The 20,296-nt window shown below is 39.9% G+C and overlaps 9 protein-coding genes across 9 annotated transcripts; 6 read left to right on the forward strand and 3 right to left on the reverse strand.

Annotated features, from left to right (window-relative positions):
- The first annotated feature begins 705 nt into the window (after positions 1-705).
- On the forward strand, positions 706-2,854 carry LOC130420428 (uncharacterized). Its single transcript, XM_056747712.1, has 3 exons — positions 706-709; positions 1,782-2,102; positions 2,225-2,854. Exons 1-3 carry the CDS (start codon positions 706-708, stop codon positions 2,551-2,553), a joined length of 654 nt encoding a protein of 217 aa, XP_056603690.1. The 3' UTR covers positions 2,554-2,854.
- A 238-nt stretch (positions 2,855-3,092) lies between these two features.
- Positions 3,093-6,949, reverse strand: LOC130421344 (histone H2B-like). The gene is made up of 2 exons (XM_056749174.1): positions 6,397-6,949; positions 3,093-3,136 (listed from the first exon to the last, which is right to left on the reverse strand). Exons 1-2 carry the CDS (start codon positions 6,765-6,767, stop codon positions 3,133-3,135), a joined length of 375 nt encoding a protein of 124 aa, XP_056605152.1. The 5' UTR covers positions 6,768-6,949; the 3' UTR covers positions 3,093-3,132.
- A 422-nt stretch (positions 6,950-7,371) lies between these two features.
- Positions 7,372-7,755, reverse strand: LOC130421358 (histone H4). Its single transcript, XM_056749188.1, has one exon. The coding sequence runs from the start codon at positions 7,744-7,746 to the stop codon at positions 7,435-7,437; it is 312 nt and encodes a 103-aa protein (XP_056605166.1). The 5' UTR covers positions 7,747-7,755; the 3' UTR covers positions 7,372-7,434.
- Positions 7,756-8,548: 793 nt separating this feature from the next.
- On the reverse strand, positions 8,549-8,950 carry LOC130421339 (histone H2A-like). The gene has a single exon (XM_056749169.1). It carries the CDS (start codon positions 8,933-8,935, stop codon positions 8,549-8,551), a length of 387 nt encoding a protein of 128 aa, XP_056605147.1. The 5' UTR covers positions 8,936-8,950.
- A 4,475-nt stretch (positions 8,951-13,425) lies between these two features.
- Positions 13,426-14,073, forward strand: LOC130421359 (histone H1-like). The gene has a single exon (XM_056749190.1). It carries the CDS (start codon positions 13,435-13,437, stop codon positions 14,071-14,073), a length of 639 nt encoding a protein of 212 aa, XP_056605168.1. The 5' UTR covers positions 13,426-13,434.
- Positions 14,074-14,710: 637 nt separating this feature from the next.
- On the forward strand, positions 14,711-15,153 carry LOC130421340 (histone H2A-like). The gene has a single exon (XM_056749170.1). It carries the CDS (start codon positions 14,711-14,713, stop codon positions 15,095-15,097), a length of 387 nt encoding a protein of 128 aa, XP_056605148.1. The 3' UTR covers positions 15,098-15,153.
- A 652-nt stretch (positions 15,154-15,805) lies between these two features.
- On the forward strand, positions 15,806-16,288 carry LOC130421333 (histone H3-like). The gene has a single exon (XM_056749163.1). The coding sequence runs from the start codon at positions 15,806-15,808 to the stop codon at positions 16,214-16,216; it is 411 nt and encodes a 136-aa protein (XP_056605141.1). The 3' UTR covers positions 16,217-16,288.
- A 639-nt stretch (positions 16,289-16,927) lies between these two features.
- On the forward strand, positions 16,928-17,875 carry LOC130421356 (histone H4). The gene has a single exon (XM_056749187.1). It carries the CDS (start codon positions 16,936-16,938, stop codon positions 17,245-17,247), a length of 312 nt encoding a protein of 103 aa, XP_056605165.1. The 5' UTR covers positions 16,928-16,935; the 3' UTR covers positions 17,248-17,875.
- Positions 17,876-18,018: 143 nt separating this feature from the next.
- On the forward strand, positions 18,019-18,976 carry LOC130421349 (histone H2B-like). The gene has a single exon (XM_056749179.1). The coding sequence runs from the start codon at positions 18,179-18,181 to the stop codon at positions 18,551-18,553; it is 375 nt and encodes a 124-aa protein (XP_056605157.1). The 5' UTR covers positions 18,019-18,178; the 3' UTR covers positions 18,554-18,976.
- The last annotated feature ends 1,320 nt before the right edge of the window (positions 18,977-20,296 follow it).

Here is a 20,296-nt window from a genome sequence, read left to right on the forward strand (position 1 = left end):
AAAATAACCTGATGACGCGTCCGCATTCACGCGTATTTATAACCGGCAGGTGCAGGTGTAATTAGTCACGTCACCTGCCGAGGTTATTTAAAGCCAAAATAATTTTTGGCGTGTTTGACACATGTGCTTCACAACCGGTCTAACAAAGACTGTTCTCCCATAGCGTTTGAAACGCAGCATCGAGTGTAGCTTTTGATAGGGAACTGCGATACACAAATAAGAATTGAAAAGCACCCTTGTGTGCAAAAGAAAACCCAGAAGTGTACAAAGCGCCAGACAATACTCTGAAACATCATTGGTCAGCTACAACCACATAACACATTCTCATTGGCTAATCCACTGCCCAAGAAATCAAGATACCTTGGCTCAGATATATTAACAGTTATGTGTTAATGTTATTTGTAATGGATACTCAATTCTCCTGGAACAGTGCAAGCGAACATGTGAATGTGTCAAAAATATTCAAACTACTTGTTATTTTCCAGTGTTATAACTTCTTAATTAAAGCATACGTGAATAATTTTGCATGATTATGAATAAGAGGCATATTTAACTGTAATAATTGTCATGTTACTGGAAAGGATAAAAACTCATTATTTGGTAATTTGGGTTCGGCGGTAGTAGTGTAGTACACCACCTTTTTTGGTAGGACTACACCACTGCTGTGGAGTTAGTGTGTTTATTAATGTCTGTGTCTGCTGCATCATGGGTAATCTGTTGATCTGTGGTTTGGAAGAAGTGTGAAGATGACCTCACTCATGTTCTGCTTTTTTGTGTGTGGAGACATAAGAAGAACGGAGGTGTGATCAGCTTTAATGAAGGCTGTGCGTCTGCTCTGCTCGGGCAGGAAAGTCTTGTGTTGAATTAATTTGGAGAAAACCTTCATCATGTTAGTCCTGTTAAAGTCTCTGACAACAAAAGTCATAACTGATCCCTGTGTCCAATTATTTTAAGACAACAGAAGTAATTTATAAGTAACAGGACTAAACTACAGAATGTGTTGTAGTCTGTTATTGTGTCATGAGAAAAGAGGAAATGAGAAACACAGGAAGAGTTACAAATGTTGTCATGAAGAAATATAAGTAGATGATGAGAAGAGACTCAGTAAGAGAAACACAACATGACTGAGAAGAGTGATATATGTCTGCTGGGACTGATCCTTCTCTCTTCACTATTCACAGGTAAACTATACAACACATTTATTTCATCAGATTTCATTTCATTACTCTCACTGACATTCTGACAAACATGTTCAGTTTCAACTCATGTAACATTTATCATAGAGTTCATGTGTCTTATTCTCACGTTCAAAAGTCTGATGTCAAGAGTCAATAGTCTCTTTCACACATACAGCCTTTACTGGTAAATTGCAAGAAAATTGCAGTTAACAGATCATGTGTGAACAGGACCTTTAGGGTAAATCGTACTTCCATTTTTCAGATATAAAATCATACCGTCACCATATTTTCAAACATAGCTACGGTTGAACGTCCGCCTGATGACATCATATTACTGGCTGTGTGAACGCTGTCTTACTCTTAATTTAACAGAATGCCATTGTTTGTGTGAACAGGACATTACCTGAATGACTTTACCAACTAATTTACCAGCATTTCTGAGTGAAAAGGGATAAAGGAACTAGATCACATGATTTACTGTCAAATCTTCTGATTTATGTGATGTTAAAATAAGAAAAATGTATCTGTCATTGAGATATACATATTGAACTGTTTGAAGATATTGTGATGTATTAATATGAATGATGTCATCTGCTGTTTCAGGTGTGAGTGAAGCAGAAGAGAATGACGTGTTCATCAGTTCTGGTGAAAGTGTGTCTCTGTCCTGTAATGATGCTCTTCATCAATGCTCCTCAACTACATGGATCTACAATAATTATACAAGATCATCTAGAGTAGAAGTGTTTACTGGAGGAATAAAGAAGAATAACACAGAGAGATCTGAGAGATTGAGTCTGACATCTGACTGCTCTCTCAACATCTATAAAACAACACAACATGATGGTGGACTTTACACCTGCACACAATATGTGAATGGACGTCATCATGGACCTGATTCAGATGTTTATCTACATGTTCTTCATGGTCAGTGTTTCTCTTCATTTATATGAACACATGTTTAACTTCAGATCACAGTTCTCTTTATCTCTTGTGTTTTCACTGATACTCATGAGTACTGAGAGTGTGTTGTGTGATTTGTGTTTCAGTGTCTTCATCATCATCATCATCATCATCACAGACTGAGATAAGAGCAAACACACCTGTCACTCTCTCCTGTCGGCTGTTTACATATGACTGTGATTATATGTTCAGTTATTATGGATATCAGCTGGTGTGGATGAATCAGACTGATGTTGATCTACAGACAGACTCCAGATATCAGATTAGATCAGATGAACTCTGTCTCATCTCTCTGACTACAACACTCGTGAATGAAGACGACAACACAGAGTTGAGATGTGTGCTCAAACACAAGAATGACATCAAGACCTCAGTCACATATACTGTCAGATTTACAGGTAAGACATCACTCTGACAGGAGTGTCCTGAACTCAAAGTGACTTCAGTCATTAAACTCTGTACTGATGATGAAGAAATGACATAAACATGAAATATGATTGTGATGTTCTACAGTATGATGTCTCTGAACATTCATCATCTTCTACAGATTCAAACAAGATTCTAGTGACCACCACAAACCCTGAGAGATTCTCAACTCTTAACACAACAGAAACTACACAACAACAAGGTACATCATCACCGTCTGTGTGTTTGTGTGTGTGTGTGTTTCCACATTATGACTCATCTTAACTAAACTTTGTTTTTTACAGCATCATCTACAACATCAATAATAATAAGAGGTATGAAGTGTTGATTGTGATCCATGTGTCCTGTTACATAAGTACATGAGTGAAACTCTCACTGAACTCATCTTGTGTTTGTTTCTCATGTGTAGTGTTTGAGAGTTTGATGGATTTAATGGTGTTCTTGTGTCTTCTAGTGATTCTAGTGATTGTTGAGGTGTCAGTGTTTGCTGCTCCTACTGTCATTCTTCTTCAGATCATCTGTGCAGGAAGAGCGCGTGAGTTTTCATCATCATCATCATCATTCACATTCACCTGAAACAATCGAGAAAACAAACAGCAGAACTTCATCACTTTTATTGACTTTTATCTTCTCAGAAAACAAAAGAAGGACTCAGAACGCTCATCCAGAAGACACAGTGATGTCAGCAGTTTAGGAATAAAATCCTCTTTATGATTAAATTACAGCGAGGTTCATTTGATCAGATTTTACACATATGTGTGTAATGCTTTTAGTAGAAACCAGAATCTTTGCTGATTTGATTCCTTTACTGAGGTTTATATTATTCTGTTAAGTTACCTTTCCTTTAGTTTTGATTTCAGCTGTATTTGTTCATTTGTATATTTTGATGTGTTTAGTGATATGTGGTAAATGTAATGTATGTTTGGTTGTCCCCTCTTGTTTAGAATGTGCCCATCTTTTTCTTTATAATGTATTTGTTTGTTCGTTTGTGACCCTGATTGACAAAACGTTAAGTAGCACGGGAACATTTTTAGTAAAAGACAAAAATACATCGTATGGGTCAAAATTATCGACAGTAAAGATTATGTTCCATGCAGATATTTTGTACATTTCCTACCTTAAATATATAAATGTATATTTTTCTTGTTTTCCAGTAAAAATGTCTAAACATTCTAAAAATCAAGATGCATTTTCTTGACAAGTGAATTAACCTAAGAAAACAAGTTTTTTTTAAAACATTTTTTTTTTAAATTTCAGTGAATTTTTTCTTAAAACAAGCAACAATCTGAGAGTGCAAAAACCTAAATATTGAGAAAATTGCCTGTGAAGTTGTTAATGAGAGACACTGTGTACTGCAAAAAACTTTAATAACTTTCTCACTTAGTCTTTGTTCTTGTTTTTCAGTGAAAATGTCAACAAATAAACTTGAATCAAGATGCATTTTCTTGATGAGCAAAATTACCGATGAAAATAAGTCTTGTTTTTAGTAAAAAAATATGAATTTTCAGTGAATGTTTGTTTAAAACAAGCAAAAAAAATATGCCAATGGGGTAAGAAAAGTAATCTTGAATTAAGGTTTACATTTTAGTTAGTCACTCAATTCAAGATTATTTTTCTTACCCCATTGGCAGAGAATCCTGAGTTTTAAACGGTTGTATCTCAGTCAGATATTGTCCTATTCTAACAACTCATACATCAATATAAATCTTCTTTATTCAGATTTCAGAATATACTACATCTGTGATTTCACAACACTAAATCCAAAACTGACAGCACAAACTCAGCAGGATCTGGTGGTTCACAGTGTCAAGTGTTAAACAGAATTAGGACAGATGACAGAGACTAAGCTCTTGTCTCCATAAATTTAAAATGACAGGCAGGACATCAGTCTTAGAACAATGTCAGTACAAATCAGTACAAAGGTGGTGAGAAGATATTGATACTTAATGAGGTCAACAGGATCTCTAGACTTGCACCACTTCCTCTCCGCAGCCCTTAGCTTGATCTGATGGTGAGATAGTCTCAGACAGACAGGGGCAAGAGGGTGTTATACGTGCAGGCCTAGATGTGAGAGGGCAGACATTATCAAGACAGGATGTTAAAGTTATACAAGACTATCTGGTACACTGGTGCTGGTTGAGGAGAGACCCCCCCTCATGTGATTTTAAAGCGCTTTCGGTGTACAGCAATACACAATAATGCGCTATATAAATGCCACATCATGGACGATGTCGAGGCAGGCGACAGACAGCTAGCCAGTGCTTGTTCTACCTTAACCATGTTCAGCAACAGCAGCAATATTGAAGAAGATATTTGCTTGTTTGGAAAACAGAGGATGAATATGTTTGGAGTTATTTTTGTGCCAGTAAAAATGAAAGTAAACAATTCTGTATTTACTCAACGTTGGCTTGTTGTCACAGAGGGAAGAGCCTGAAAGTGTGTGTCCCACCCTGCGTTAGAGTTAGTGTAACCGGAACGCTCCGCACCGCTCTCAGCGGGCCTCGAACAGAGTTGGTCCTGCATGGGAGTCGGGCGCTCTAGCGAGGAGGTTAAAGACCGCAGTCTCTAGCATCTGTCGCTAGAGCGTCCTTGAGGCCGGGGAGTGAGGTTTACATACTGCACAGCTCTACACTAGCTTGCCTCCGTTACATTATTAACCCTGCTAATACTAACTAAATAAGAAAGTGATTTAAGTACAAGCACTACATAAAAAAAAAAACAGAAAACTGCATGCAGATCTGTCTCTAATCACAGCACTGTCTTCAGTATCGAGTTCCTAGTCAGGGAGCTGTCAATCAAAAACTCACTAGCCAATGAGAGTAAAGTGGCCGTAAGTCCTCCACACACATCTGAAAGAGCAAATAACAGATCTAGCAGCGAAGTCATGAAGGATCAGTCTAGTGCAACATTAAACTGAGATAAACATTAAACTGAGATAAACATTAAACTGAGATAAACATTAAACTGAGATAAACATTAAACTGAGATAAACATTTAACTGAGATAAACATTTAACTAAGGTAAACATTTAACTGAGTGACTGTCTCCACAAGCTCCTCATAGGCGGAACACAAGATGTGTGTGACTGGTCTACATCCCCTGAATCCATTCTCACCACATCTCATCTACCTCCTCAAAGCTAGAGGAGTGAAACACAGAAGCACAACCACTCACTCCTGTGAGAGACATGAGTCTAACCTAACACAAACCTTTCTGTCAAAGTCACCTGACATTATCAACATGGTTTAGTTCTGACACAGTTTAACTCTGAGTTCTTGACATATTTTATTACTGTTTTCTAAACTATAGCGAATAAACTGTGATCGTATGAAACATGTTGAAGGTGTCTGAATACCTTTTGGTTTGACGTATATTTCTCATAAATGAGCACAAAAAAACAGAAGATAATTCAAATGAACTATGTTGTGGTCTATGAAGAGACATCACTTCTCCATTTGTTGAATATTATTGCTTCTGGTTTCACAGAAATACAACAATGTTGTCTCTCAAAAACATGCATCATCTTTTGTCACCACATAATTCATTCATTTGTAGTGTTGTGTTATTGTTATACATCAGAAGAGGTCAGTGGTGGTGTGTGTTGTGTTAAATAACTAAATTCAAACCTTAACATTTATATTTACTTTAAAACATGATTTCTTTAAGATTAAACGATTTGTTGCCATTTTTTTGCCGTATGTCGCGTCGCAATTTAAGTCATAATGAAAATCTACACCTCACAACTTTACAAACATAAGAATCTCTTTTAAAGGATTAAGTGTGTGGCTCTTAAAAGAGCCTTTGTGTGCGGCGGATGAAAGCGGCGCTTTACTTGGAGCTGGTGTACTTGGTGACGGCTTTGGTGCCCTCGGACACGGCGTGTTTGGCGAGTTCACCGGGCAGCAGCAGACGCACGGCGGTCTGGATCTCTCTCGACGTGATGGTGGAGCGCTTGTTGTAGTGCGCGAGACGAGACGACTCACCGGCGATGCGCTCGAAGATGTCGTTGACGAAAGAGTTCATGATGCCCATCGCCTTGGAAGAGATGCCGGTGTCGGGGTGGACCTGCTTGAGCACTTTGTACACGTAGATGGCGTAACTCTCCTTCCTGGACTTTCTGCGCTTCTTTCCTCCCTTAACGGCGGTCTTGGTGACGGCCTTCTTAGAGCCCTTCTTGGGCGCGGGTTTGGCTGGTTCAGGCATGATGCTTCTTCACAGATGAGTAAATGCTGAATGTTGAAGAGTCTCGTCGCTGTGGTATTTATTCACTCTCACATGCAAATGTTTAGCCGAACGGAGCCTATTGTCTGATTGCGTGTCTTCATCGGCCGAACCCATAAAATGTGTTTATTGGTCAGATCATAGTTCGACGGGTCGGATAGAGAGCCAATGAAAGTGTTTCCCGCCCACAGTCTCGTGTTTGAAGGTGACCCTCCCACAAACGATTCAGTTTCCATTGTTACACTTCCCGCTCTTTATCAAATTTGAATTAAAATAAAACGTTTATTTCTGTATTAACTCTACAGTAGAAAAGAATTACGTCATCGTGTCATCAAAGCCACTTAAAGAGTTCGAGCATTAAATCATTTCACCCTTTTATGCTTTATTCACCAGCTTTGGGCGTGTTTACGTTTATATAGTTGATATGATGGAGTTTCTTCTTCGGGCGAGAGAAGCGTTTAACACAACAGATTAATCTCATCAGTTAATACAGAACGAGATCTCAGAAACAAAACCGGGATAATAAAACGTGACTTTCACAGCATTTCCTTTGATGATAGAACATCTGAAATTAAACTCCTCGAGTGAGACAGTGTGTGGCTCTTAAAAGAGCCGTTGTGTTCAATGTTTTACTTCAGAATAAACGCGTTTAACCTCCGAAGCCGTACAGAGTGCGTCCCTGTCGTTTCAGCGCGTACACGACGTCCATGGCGGTGACGGTCTTTCTCTTGGCGTGCTCAGTGTAGGTGACGGCGTCACGGATAACGTTCTCCAGGAACACCTTCAACACACCGCGAGTCTCCTCGTAGATCAGACCGGAGATACGTTTCACGCCGCCGCGACGAGCAAGACGACGGATGGCGGGTTTGGTGATGCCCTGGATGTTATCACGCAACACTTTACGATGACGCTTCGCTCCTCCTTTTCCGAGTCCCTTTCCGCCTTTACCTCTTCCAGACATGATGCACGAGAGCACAGATACAAACGTTATGCTTTAAAAAAGGACAGCGGATACATTTTGTATGTACCTACAGGACCTATTTGAAACACGCAAGGGCGGTGCTAGTGGCACGTCACTTTTTTATTTTCCTCACAGCTCCGGCCTCCGAAGCCTTCAGTAAATCAGTTAATATGCATTTAGCAGATGATTTTATCCACAGTGACGTACATCACATTATCTTATACATTTGTTTCTGAGTGTTTAATCCCCTGAGATCGAACCCATGACCTCGGCGTTGTTCTATTCTACCCGAGTACAACATAATCTAATGTACAAAGAAGCGTGACTTTTAAGATTTTATGAGAAACAGAATAAAATTGAACTATAAATATTTCTCCTGACTTCTTTATTTTATACTCGTGTCATTTTATCTGAACAGAAATTTGCAACTTTTGCAGATCAACGCAGTAACGTCACGATAAAAAGATTATCGCCTAAGATTCAAAATAACTTTTCCTCACATCGCATCATAAGTGCAGCATGAACACATTTACTGACACAAGCGCTCAACTTCTATATATGAGAGCCGGTTATACATGACTCGGGAGACTACAAATATTCTTCAGCTGTTTGACTGAACATTAGACTCGGTTAGTCGTCTCAGACCAGTAATAATCCAATACAGGTTTATGAATTGAAAGCAAAATGTGCAGTTTTAATCTGTAATTAACCGGCATGGAGACACAGGAATCGCATCGCTCTCTTATAGGTGAAGTGGGTGGCTCTTAAAAGAGCCTTTGGTTTGAAACGAACTGTCCCCCGTTTACTTGGTCTTGGCGGGCTTCTCGGTCTTCTTAGGCAGCAGCACGGCCTGGATGTTGGGCAGAACGCCGCCCTGAGCGATGGTCACTCTGCCCAGAAGTTTGTTCAGCTCCTCGTCGTTGCGCACCGCCAGCTGCAGGTGACGGGGGATGATGCGAGTCTTCTTGTTGTCACGAGCTGCGTTTCCGGCCAACTCGAGGATCTCAGCGGTCAGATACTCGAGCACGGCGGCCAGATACACTGGGGCACCAGCACCCACACGGTGCGCATAGTTGCCTTTACGGAGGAGTCTGTGGACGCGGCCCACGGGGAACTGAAGTCCAGCTCTAGAGGAGCGAGTCTTGGCCTTAGCTCTCGCTTTGCCGCCGGTTTTGCCTCTGCCGCTCATTTTCTTCAGCTGTGGTAGTTTACTTACTCTGTAAGAAAGAAAGATGAAGCTTAAGCGCTGCAGTTCTCACTAGTTGAACCCCTCTGCCTGTCGACTATTGGTCGGAGTCGGTAAAACATTAAGACCAATCAGCCAACTTCCCTCCAAACTCAAAGCCCAACCCCCTCTTTCTCCTCACAGATGCTGTGTGACGCGCAACAGTTTTGATATAATGAGAAAACTTAAACTCTCTTTCTCATTAAGTAAATTATTTCCTGATTATCATTTAAAGTTTAATCAACTCTGTCACATTTTCAAGAAATTGCACCACATGCTTTTTGTATCAACACACATAAAAGGGGAAATTCAATCTAATGTCACACGTCACTCATCTCTTCATTCAGTTACATTGACTCCTGTAGTCGCTCTCATCAAACTCACAGCTCTGCTCTCGGCCTACAAGACCTCCACTGGTTCTGCAGCTCCATATCTTCACTCGCTCATACAGACTTATGTACCCACAAGATCCCTGTTCTCTGCTCATGAACCACGTCTTGTGGTGTGATCACAAAAAGGTGAAAAATCTCTCTCACGTATCTTCTCTGGATCTGTTCCACATGTGTGTAATGATCTGCCCGCTGCTACAAGATCATCAGATTCTGTGTCTGTCTTTAAGAATCATCTGAAAACAAATCTCTTCTGTCAACACCTGATCAATCAGTTCTGACTTCTGTCTCTTTTCTACTCTTTCAATCAAAGAACAATCTTATCTTTGTATACTGAGGTAGACTATGAGACCTGTAGCATGAAGCCTGTTTAGGTGGCTAGGCAGGTAAATTCAGGATTATTTTGCACCAACCCTGGGATTTAGGTAAAGTGAATCTGAGCAGTTTATGATCTAGATTATAGATCTCACACCGAAAAAAAAGAAAGTGAACCAATCAGCGGCGAGCAAATAACATATAAGTGACGCAACTAACTCACAGTGCGTGTTACAATGGCTAATTATTTTTAATACTGTTAAATAAAAACAGTATATAAAAGATTATAAAAAGCTGAAAAAGATATAACAAATACAAAATAAAAGAATACATACATGTGTATTTCTTTGCATTGCATTTTTTACATTCTTGTTTGTGGTGCAGAACACTTTCGGTTTCACTGTTTTGGGACATTTGTCTTCTTTGTCCTCTAAAGAAACCTTCTATTAAACAGCTACAGTAAGATATAGACAAATCTAAACATTGACAGGTGACATCACATATCTTTTAACAGCTATTTTTATCTATTTTGAATTAAGTAGTATATTAATAATGTAGCATACAGAAGGCCTACATTTATAAATGTATGATAAGTTTTAATAGTTTAATGCCTTCAACATTTCTGAATGCATCTGTGTTGTGTCAGTGCTTTAAGGAAGGTAAATTAAATGGGGAACAGTACAAAACCCTTTAAATGATTTAAATATGTGACCAAAACTCAATTTCGAACTTCAACAAAGTCTTCTCTTCTTTGTTCTGACAGGACTGTTTTATAGCCTGTTGGTGTGAGACAGGGGTTTCGTGTAAACACAGAAATGATTTAACATGAACCACTTCAACTAACTTCTGAGTTCACATACTGACATTTTTATATGTAGCCTTGTTTATTTAGAATCAGCTCCTATAGTGTATTTTGATCACATTTCTTCTGTAACCTCTGGAAGAAGACACTTCAGTTACAGGGGAAGGTTGTGACATGTCCTAAAATAAAAGAGACAACTGTAACGTAACATATAATCCTCACATTCACACGTGTGTAATATGGAACAGTACAGTACATTGATCTCTTAACTCTTTCAGAGCGCAGAGTTAGTTTCTCTTCATCATGTGCTTCATCCTCATTAATAAAGGTAAACTAAATGATAACTAAGACAGCCCCTGTAGGGGCAAACGCACACATTATACAAATACATCATGATACATTACTGTAATATTTACCTGTAATACTACAGTAAATGTGTTTACTATATAGTGGTTTAACTTGTGCATTAACTCAATCTACAGTGTTTCTGAAACACTTCTCTCTTGTATAGACAACAGAAACAGTTTAACTTCCTTGACTGAAATACATTTTTGTGTTACCAATATTTGCACATAATTATTTCATAAGAAACATACGTAACTCCCTCTATCCATGTTGAATTGGATTTGCGATGTCGACGTCACTCGTTTATGTGCACGCGCGAGCTAACTAATCTTATCTTCACGATCAAAGCTTGAGTTGGCAAAGAACCTCCTTGAGCTGCTTCATGGTACCAACAAAGCTCGATCATGTTGGTTTGATTTTGTCGATCCAAAACTAATCCTGTGACCCAGGGTTTGTTCAGCAACATTCATGGTACAGGCCCCAGTTTTACTGCACTTATGCTTTTTGTTGTCCTGATGTTGTTCCAATTGTTTCAATTGTTAAGTTACTTTGGATAAAAATGTCTGCTTAATGATTTAATGTAAGCACATATCTATAAAAAGCAATGTACACTACTGGTCAAAAGTTTTCAAAAACTTAATCTCTCATTTATTCTTATTTTTTCAACATTTTTCAACATTTTTTCAACAGAATAATCCACATTAAAACTGTTGAATACTACAAAGGCAACTGTGGACTATGTTGTGACAAAAAATCTGAACAAGTAAAATAAAACCTGTTATGTATCTGCTATAAACCTGTTTATAGCAGATTTTTTCAATGTAGTCATTGTTTCCTAATATTTGCAGAAATGTATTTCATCCAACTGCGTGAGGTTTCACCTAGAATATGCTCTTCAAACAACACTAAACAAGGTCCCATCTGACCTCTGACAAAATAATGAAAAAGAGCAACCAATAAAAGTCATCCATTTTATTGTATAAAATATATTAGTTTTTAATGAAGAATTTTATATTTGCACAATGACATTTCTGTTTATGTATAATTTCAGACATTTATGCACCTTCAGATTAAAGCATTTTTAAGACAACAAGCAACATTTCATTCAAGTGTTCAAACACGTTTGACTGGTTGTGTATAGTGACTGAATAAAGCACTTTAATTAATAAAAGATTAATCTTTAAAATAAGTCAGTTTATGTACATATGCCATAGACATCCAGGACAGATTCACAGTTTTTGTCTGCAAAAAAACCCTAAATTAACATATGTTAATATTGTAAATAAAAGTAATAAGAACTACTGCTTTAACGTGTGGATCATTCAGGACCCAAAGTCTCATCTGACAGCAGCAGACTCATGATGACTCGACACAGTCTCACAGGAACTCCTGACAGTGACCTGTTATCTGGATGACCTGGATCTGAATGAACATTTCTCTTATAATCACTTTCCATACATGATCAAAGCATGATTTTGAAGTTCATCTCTTTCATTAACAATACATATAGACATAGTGAACACAAGTAAACCTCTATTAGTGTCATTGTCATAGATATGATAGATCATGATGTGTTGCTCGAGATGGACACAACTATGGATCTGTGTCATCTTAGATGTTTATTTCACTAGATCTCTCTGCATCAGGAAATGAAGTTTACACTCAAAATATGAAATTTGAGTTAACTGTGTTCAGAGATGTGAAAGAAGAACAGCGGTCAGGAGACAAACTGATGATAGCATGAGATCAGAAGAGTTTATTGAATTTTCTTAACACTACACAAACATTTGAAATATATAACAACTGACAGAACATGTACAACCAAATCAAAAGGTTGAAAGACTATTTTTAGATGTAATTACACGTGTAAGGATAAAACAAATATATGATGAAACCAAACTTACTTCTGGGCCTTACTTGTCTGTATAAAACAGAAGGAAAAAAAACAATACAAATAAGAAAAAATAAATACAACACAAACATATCTGTCCTCTCAGTGAGAATTTCAGCATCTCTAGAAAATCCATATTTATTCTCCATTTGATCGTTTCGTCAGTCTGAATATAAAACATTTACACATCAGTAAAACAAACAGCGTTGTGTCATTCACACAAATACCTCGAGAGTGTTCGTGTGTTTCAATCTGATCAAAACAACTTCTGTGTGCAACACTTTACAAGTCCCTGAATGACATTAACTTAACTCAAGTCATTTATGACATGTATGTTAAATAAACAGAAAACATGTTTAATGTTTCATCAATGTTTACACAAACAAATCACATGAAAGTCATGCGCAGCTTTTCTCCAGAGATCGATGCTGGTCGTGTTTTTAATGTAACAGTGAAATAATAAACCCTTTACTGTCGTGTAGTTTAGTCTGTGAATAAAGCTCTGGATCTCTGCTCTGTGTTCACGCTGTTTTCACTCCGTCAAATGATTTTAAAACTCTGATATTTACTCAAAATGTCGCAGGAGAAAACACAAGAGTTTGCGGCTCACAGAGGCACTGACAGGTCGAGCTGAGTCTATATGGTTCTCATGTAGTGTTTAAGAGCGCAGCGCCGCATTATTAATCAACTGTAGTGTGACAGTACAGATCTGAACAGAGAAATGGCAGAAACCGCTCCAGCTCCAGCAGCCCCGCCGGCGAAAGCGCCCAAGAAGAAATCTGCAGCCAAACCCAAGACAGCGGGTCCAGGCGCGATTGATCTCATCGTTAAAGCCGTGACGGCCTCCAAGGAGAGAAACGGTGTGTCTCTGGCCGCCCTGAAGAAAGCTCTCACCGCCGGCGGATACGATGTGGAGAAGAACAACTCCCGCGTCAAGCTCGCCATCAAGAGCCTCGTGACTAAAGGCACACTGGTCCAGACTAAAGGAACCGGTGCTTCAGGATCTTTCAAACTCAACAAAAAACAAGTCGAGACTAAGAAGCCAGCGAAGAAAGCCGCTCCTAAAGCAAGGAAGCCCGCAGTGAAGAAGCCCGCTGCTGCTGCCAAGAAGCCGAAGACCGCAGCGGCAAAGAAGACCGTCGCAAAGAAATCTCCCAAGAAGGCCAAGAAACCTGCCGCCACCGCCGCTAAAAAGGCAACGAAGAGCCCTAAGAAGGCGAAGAAGCCAGCGGCCCCCAAGAAGGCAGCCAAGAGTCCGAAGAAAGCAGCTAAAAGCCCCAAGAAGGTCAAGGCTGCAAAACCCAAGACGACAAAGCCCAAAGCAGCGAAGCCTAAAAGGGCCGCCCCGAAAAAGAAGTAAATTACTTCTCCAGACTTTCTATTACAAAAGGCTCTTTTAAGAGCCACCACCAGCCCACTAAAGAGTTGTGTTTCAGACATATGTTGATATTATGGTTGTGTTGTCACATTTAAATATTCATTTGGCAGACGCTTTTATCCAAAGCTACTTACAGTGCATTATCCTTTACATTTATACATAGATATCTGGGCTCGAACCCACAACCTTGCTCTTCTAAACTACAGGAAAACTCTTTATATATGAATATGCTGAGAAATCTGGTTCAAATTAAGAACACAAGTTATGATCGTCAGAGCATTTAATTTATAATCAGCGAAACATCTGAAGTTGTGTTTCAGTATAAATGTTTTCTTTTGTTCATACTGTTGTTTCCTATTGACGTCTCTGAAAAGACCGCAGATATAAGATTTAATGTAGTGAAAGATCACGTGATCAAAAACTGAAACAAAACCAGGAAGATGGGAAGAAATGGGCGGGCTTTGGTTTTTGGAGGGAAGTTCAGTGATTGGTTTGAACTTTTCACAGACTCCAACCAATAAGCGAACGATAGGCACGTATAAATCATGAAAACCAAAAACTATTTCTCACATTTCATTCATGTTTTTATAATCGTGAGGATTTTATATCTTAAGTAACAATGAGTGGAAGAGGTAAAACCGGCGGTAAATCAAGAGCGAAAGCTAAGACTCGGTCATCCAGAGCGGGTCTTCAGTTTCCCGTCGGCCGTGTTCACAGGCTACTTCGCAAAGGTAACTACGCACAACGCGTCGGTGCCGGAGCTCCAGTTTATCTCGCCGCTGTCCTCGAGTATCTCACCGCTGAGATCCTGGAGTTGGCCGGAAACGCCGCTCGGGACAACAAGAAGAGTCGGATCATTCCCCGCCATCTACAGCTGGCCGTGCGTAACGACGAGGAGTTGAACAGACTTCTGGGCGGCGTGACGATCGCTCAGGGTGGTGTGTTGCCCAACATTCAGGCGGTGTTACTGCCCAAGAAGACCGACAAACCCGCTAAGACCAAGTAAACGGGGGACAGTTCGTTTCAAACCAAAGGCTCTTTTAAGAGCCACCCACATTATCACTGAGAGAGCGACGAGGTTTCTGTTTTAATGCATCGAGTTTTTATATTAATACATTATCATAGACCTGATATAAATGAGGTCGCGTTCCAAACAGTCCACTGCCCCAAATGTTCTACCAGATATGCTTATGTTTACTCGCACGGTAGCTAACGATGTCTTTGACGTTTTATCAGAGTAAAATAATAATTGTAAAGCGTCTTGTTTTAACGGGTTTAAGTAAATAAAACGCACCGGACAGCTGAGCGCTTCTGTCCTTATAAACTTTGTTGCTGCGCTTGTGATTTAACGTGAAAGATTATTTTAATTTGATTCGTATGTGAAGACCTTTCTACGTGAACTTTGTAAAATTGCAACGTGCAAATGTCTGATCAGAGGAATAATACACGAGTATTAAATAAAGAGATAAAGAGAAATTATATGATGATTTTGTCCTGTGTACGTGACGCGTGATCTGAACAAAGGAAACAATGTCCCGCCAGTATCATTTGAACGCATACCGCGCGGCCATTGGCTCACTATCTCTAGATGACGTCACAGATCAGCCAATCGAGTGTCTTCGTGCCCTTGACGTAATGCGCGTTCTAGCCTTTAAAAGCAGGCACACCGACACCGCAGACATATTCTGTACGCAACGCAGAAGATTCAGCAGCAATGGCAAGAACCAAGCAGACCGCCCGTAAGTCCACCGGTGGCAAAGCCCCGAGGAAGCAGCTCGCCACCAAAGCCGCCCGTAAGAGCGCTCCCGCCACTGGCGGCGTGAAGAAGCCTCATCGTTACAGGCCCGGCACCGTGGCTCTGAGAGAGATCCGCCGCTACCAGAAGTCCACCGAGCTGCTCATCCGCAAACTGCCTTTCCAGCGCCTGGTGAGAGAGATCGCTCAGGACTTCAAGACGGATCTGCGCTTCCAGAGCTCCGCCGTCATGGCTCTGCAGGAGTCCAGCGAGGCTTATCTGGTCGGTCTGTTCGAGGACACAAACCTGTGCGCCATCCACGCTAAGAGGGTCACCATCATGCCCAAAGACATTCAGCTGGCCCGCCGCATCCGCGGAGAGCGCGCTTAAGTCCCGCTTTAATAACAACTCAACGGCTCTTTTAAGAGCCACCACATCAACTGAACGACACGATTTCCACCGTTTTTTACAAACATAAATAGTAACGCAAGTTGTCAATGATGAATATTATTTTAGAAAACGTGATTGCTCAATATTAAGAATGATTATTATCTTATCAGTGTCTCTTTAAGCAGCAGATATACCCCGTGTGTTTGTTCATCTATTAGTCTGCGCTAAATCATTCCTCTTAAGAGCGTCGGATCACATGTCAATAACACTTTCCTTCCTCAAACACTTTTAATACTCATTTGGATATAGTAGATAAAAAGCGAAGCTAAATTTGGCTAGTGGTCATCTATCATTTCAATCTAATATATTATTACAATATAAAGGGATATCTTAACATGTGTTTTGTGAGAACAAAGTCATTTAAACGGGTAAGAAATATAAGGCAGAATATATGATGAAAGATTTTATTGGGTGAACTATCACTTAAAGTTTATTGTTTTTTTTTTTTTAAATCTTAAACTTCGTGTTTCCTGTAAGTTACACCGTTAAGAGATTTACTGAGAGCTTTGTGAGGGCAGAGGCGTTAAGACAAACGTGTAAATGACGTGGCTGGTCCCGCCCTCTTGCCCCTGTTTCTATTAGGTCCTATAAGCACAGGTTTAAGTCCTCCGCTCACGGTTTCGATTCCTTGTTACACTGTACTCACTGAAGTAAGACTCATGTCTGGAAGAGGAAAAGGCGGAAAGGGACTCGGTAAAGGAGGCGCGAAGCGTCATCGCAAAGTGTTGCGTGATAACATCCAGGGCATCACCAAGCCTGCCATCCGTCGTCTTGCTCGCCGCGGTGGTGTTAAGCGTATTTCCGGTCTCATCTACGAGGAGACTCGCGGTGTGTTGAAGGTGTTTCTGGAGAATGTTATCCGTGACGCCGTCACCTACACCGAGCACGCCAAGAGAAAGACCGTCACCGCCATGGACGTCGTGTACGCGCTGAAACGACAGGGACGCACTCTGTACGGCTTCGGAGGTTAAACGCGTTTATTCTGAAGTAAAACATTGAACACAACGGCTCTTTTAAGAGCCACCCACTGTCTCACTCGAGGAGATGAATTTTTATAAAATAAATCAAGATTGACGAGAACTCAAACTTTTAGAACTTGTGTTGCACACTTCTTTCGCTCGAATAAGAAACACAATCATCATGACGTAACTATAAACGTCAGCACGTGCAATGTATCGTGAATAACGTGTAATAGGGTTAAATGCTTTCTGGACGAAATCTTTGACGGACTGTGATGACACGATGACGTACTTTCACTTTAAAACAAGACTTATGAAACCCAACTGCTCTTCTAAAAGCCACTTTATCACTCGAGGAGTTTATAACTTCAGAAGTTATATCATAACAAACGAAATGTTATGAATGTCACGTTTTATTATCCCAGATGCGTTTTGGAGAACCTCAACTGATGAGATTAATCTGTTGTGTTACACACTTCTGGTGCTCGAAAAAGAATCACAATCATCATCATCTAACTATATAAACATTAGCTGACCAAAGTTTCTCAATAACTCATAAAAGAATGAAATACTTTCTGTATGAACTCTTTAAGTGACTTTTATGACACGATGAAGTACATAATGTAGAGTTAATTCAGATATAAAGGTTATTTTTTATCAAATTCGAAAAAGAGCGGGAAGAGCAAACAAAGGAAACTGAATCGCTTGTGGGAGGGTCACCTTCAAACACGAGACTGTGGGCGGGAAACACTTTCATTGGCTCTCTATCCGACCCGTCAAACTATGAGCTGACCAATAAACACATTTTATGGGTTCGGCCGACGAAGACACGCAATCAGACAACAGGCTCCGTTACGCTAAACATTTGCATGCGGGAGTGAATAAATACCCCTGTGCAGTTAGTGTCATTTATTATTAGTCTTGACTTCATACGAGCACTATCATGCCTGAACCAGCCAAACCCGCGCCCAAGAAGGGCTCTAAGAAGGCCGTCACCAAGACCGCCGTCAAGGGAGGAAAGAAGCGCAGAAAGTCCAGGAAGGAGAGTTACGCCATCTACGTGTACAAAGTGCTCAAGCAGGTCCACCCCGACACCGGCATCTCTTCCAAGGCGATGGGCATCATGAACTCTTTCGTCAACGACATCTTCGAGCGCATCGCCGGTGAGTCGTCTCGTCTCGCGCACTACAACAAGCGCTCCACCATCACGTCGAGAGAGATCCAGACCGCCGTGCGTCTGCTGCTGCCCGGTGAACTCGCCAAACACGCCGTGTCCGAGGGCACCAAAGCCGTCACCAAGTACACCAGCTCCAAGTAAAGCGCCGCTTTCATCCGCCGCACACAAAGGCTCTTTTAAGAGCCACACACTTATTCCTTTAAAGAGATTCTCATGTTTGTAAGCATTTACTGTGTATGTGTATTATCATTTAGATTATGACGCGACATACGGCGTTTGAAAATTTGACCAACTGTTTTATCATAAAGAACATGCTTTAAAGTAAATGTAAAGGTCTGACTTTGGTTATTGTTGCGCGATTATCGCAGAATGTGGCGGTATTGTACCGGATATAAACTATCAGAGTTCGGTCTTCAGCTGCTTTAAGGCTGAAATACACTACAAGACTTTTGCTCAGTTTTCAGTCTGGACTTGTTACAGAAAGTCTGTGTCAGTCTGTAGATTTGATCAGTTTGTGTGTTTTTATCTGAAACTTTAATAAAGTCTGAAAGTGTTTGATGTCTAGTTGAGATTCTTGTAGTGTTTTACACACATAGAGGTGTTTTATCATCACACATTCATGTCATCTATAGTATTTATGATCAAGATCTCTCTTCACTGCTCTTGTGTTTGATCTTCATACAAAACTAAACAGTCGTGTGCAGAACTGACTCTTATTCTATAGATATGTGAAGTGTAAATGTGACACAGTGAGATGAAAGTGAAAGTGACCTGTTTGTCAGTTATGGTGCTTTTAACCCATCCAGTGAGCAGTGAACACACGCACAGCAAGTGGTGAACAAACATACACCCTGAGCAGTGGGCAGATATCACTGCAGCGCCCGGGGAGCAAGTAGGGGTTAGGTGCCTTGCTCAAGGACACCTCAATCGTAACCTGCCTGACCTGAGGATGGAACCGGCGACCTTCTGGTCACGAGTCCAGCCCTCTAACCATTAGGCCACGACTTTGGCAAATGTGTTCCTTTGAGCACTATTGCAGGCCATTTATCAATTAAGTAACACATTAAAGATTTTAACTGAGAAGACATCATTTTAATATAAATAAATGTTAATACATGCCATCAAATACATAAGTGTTTGAACAAACACTGGTCTAGCACATAGTGGAAACCTGCAAACACCATATTTGTACTTTACAATAAAATGTAAAAAAATTATATCACTTTTAAAAACTTTATTTTTGATGCAAAACATTTAACTAAAATGTAACATGTAAAATACAATATCCCACCAACAATATAACACTTACAATTGAATGTGACAAAACTGTAATAACTGCAATACAATATAACAAATTAATATTTTTTTTGTATTGCTTTTCATGCTATACCAGTCATTTAAAGGTATGGTTCAGGCAAAAATGAAAATTCCGTCATCATTCACTCAAGCTGATCCAGACCTGTATACATGCGCTACTCAAAGGAAGATATTTGGAAGAATGTTGGTATCCAATCAGTTCTCGACCACCATTGACTATCATAGCAGGAAAAAAATACTATCACAGTGAATGCTAGGCGAGATCTGTTTGGTTAAAGACATTCTTCCAAATATCTTTGAGTACAGCAGAACAAATAAATGTATACAGGTCTGGAAGTACATGAGGAGGAGTGAATGATAACATCATTTTTATTTTTGCCTGAACTATACCATTAACACTACAATTTTAACATGAACAATCAAAGCATAAAGTATTCCTGATAAAAACTAATGTGATGTTTAACGCAAAAACATCCAAAAAAACATTGTAACAATTCTACTATTAATTAAGTACACATATCTGGCTCCCACATACAAAACATCATCAACCATATGAAGGTCAAGTGC

This window comes from Triplophysa dalaica, chromosome 5 (assembly GCF_015846415.1).
Source record: "Triplophysa dalaica isolate WHDGS20190420 chromosome 5, ASM1584641v1, whole genome shotgun sequence".
Lineage (NCBI taxonomy): Eukaryota > Metazoa > Chordata > Actinopteri > Cypriniformes > Nemacheilidae > Triplophysa > Triplophysa dalaica.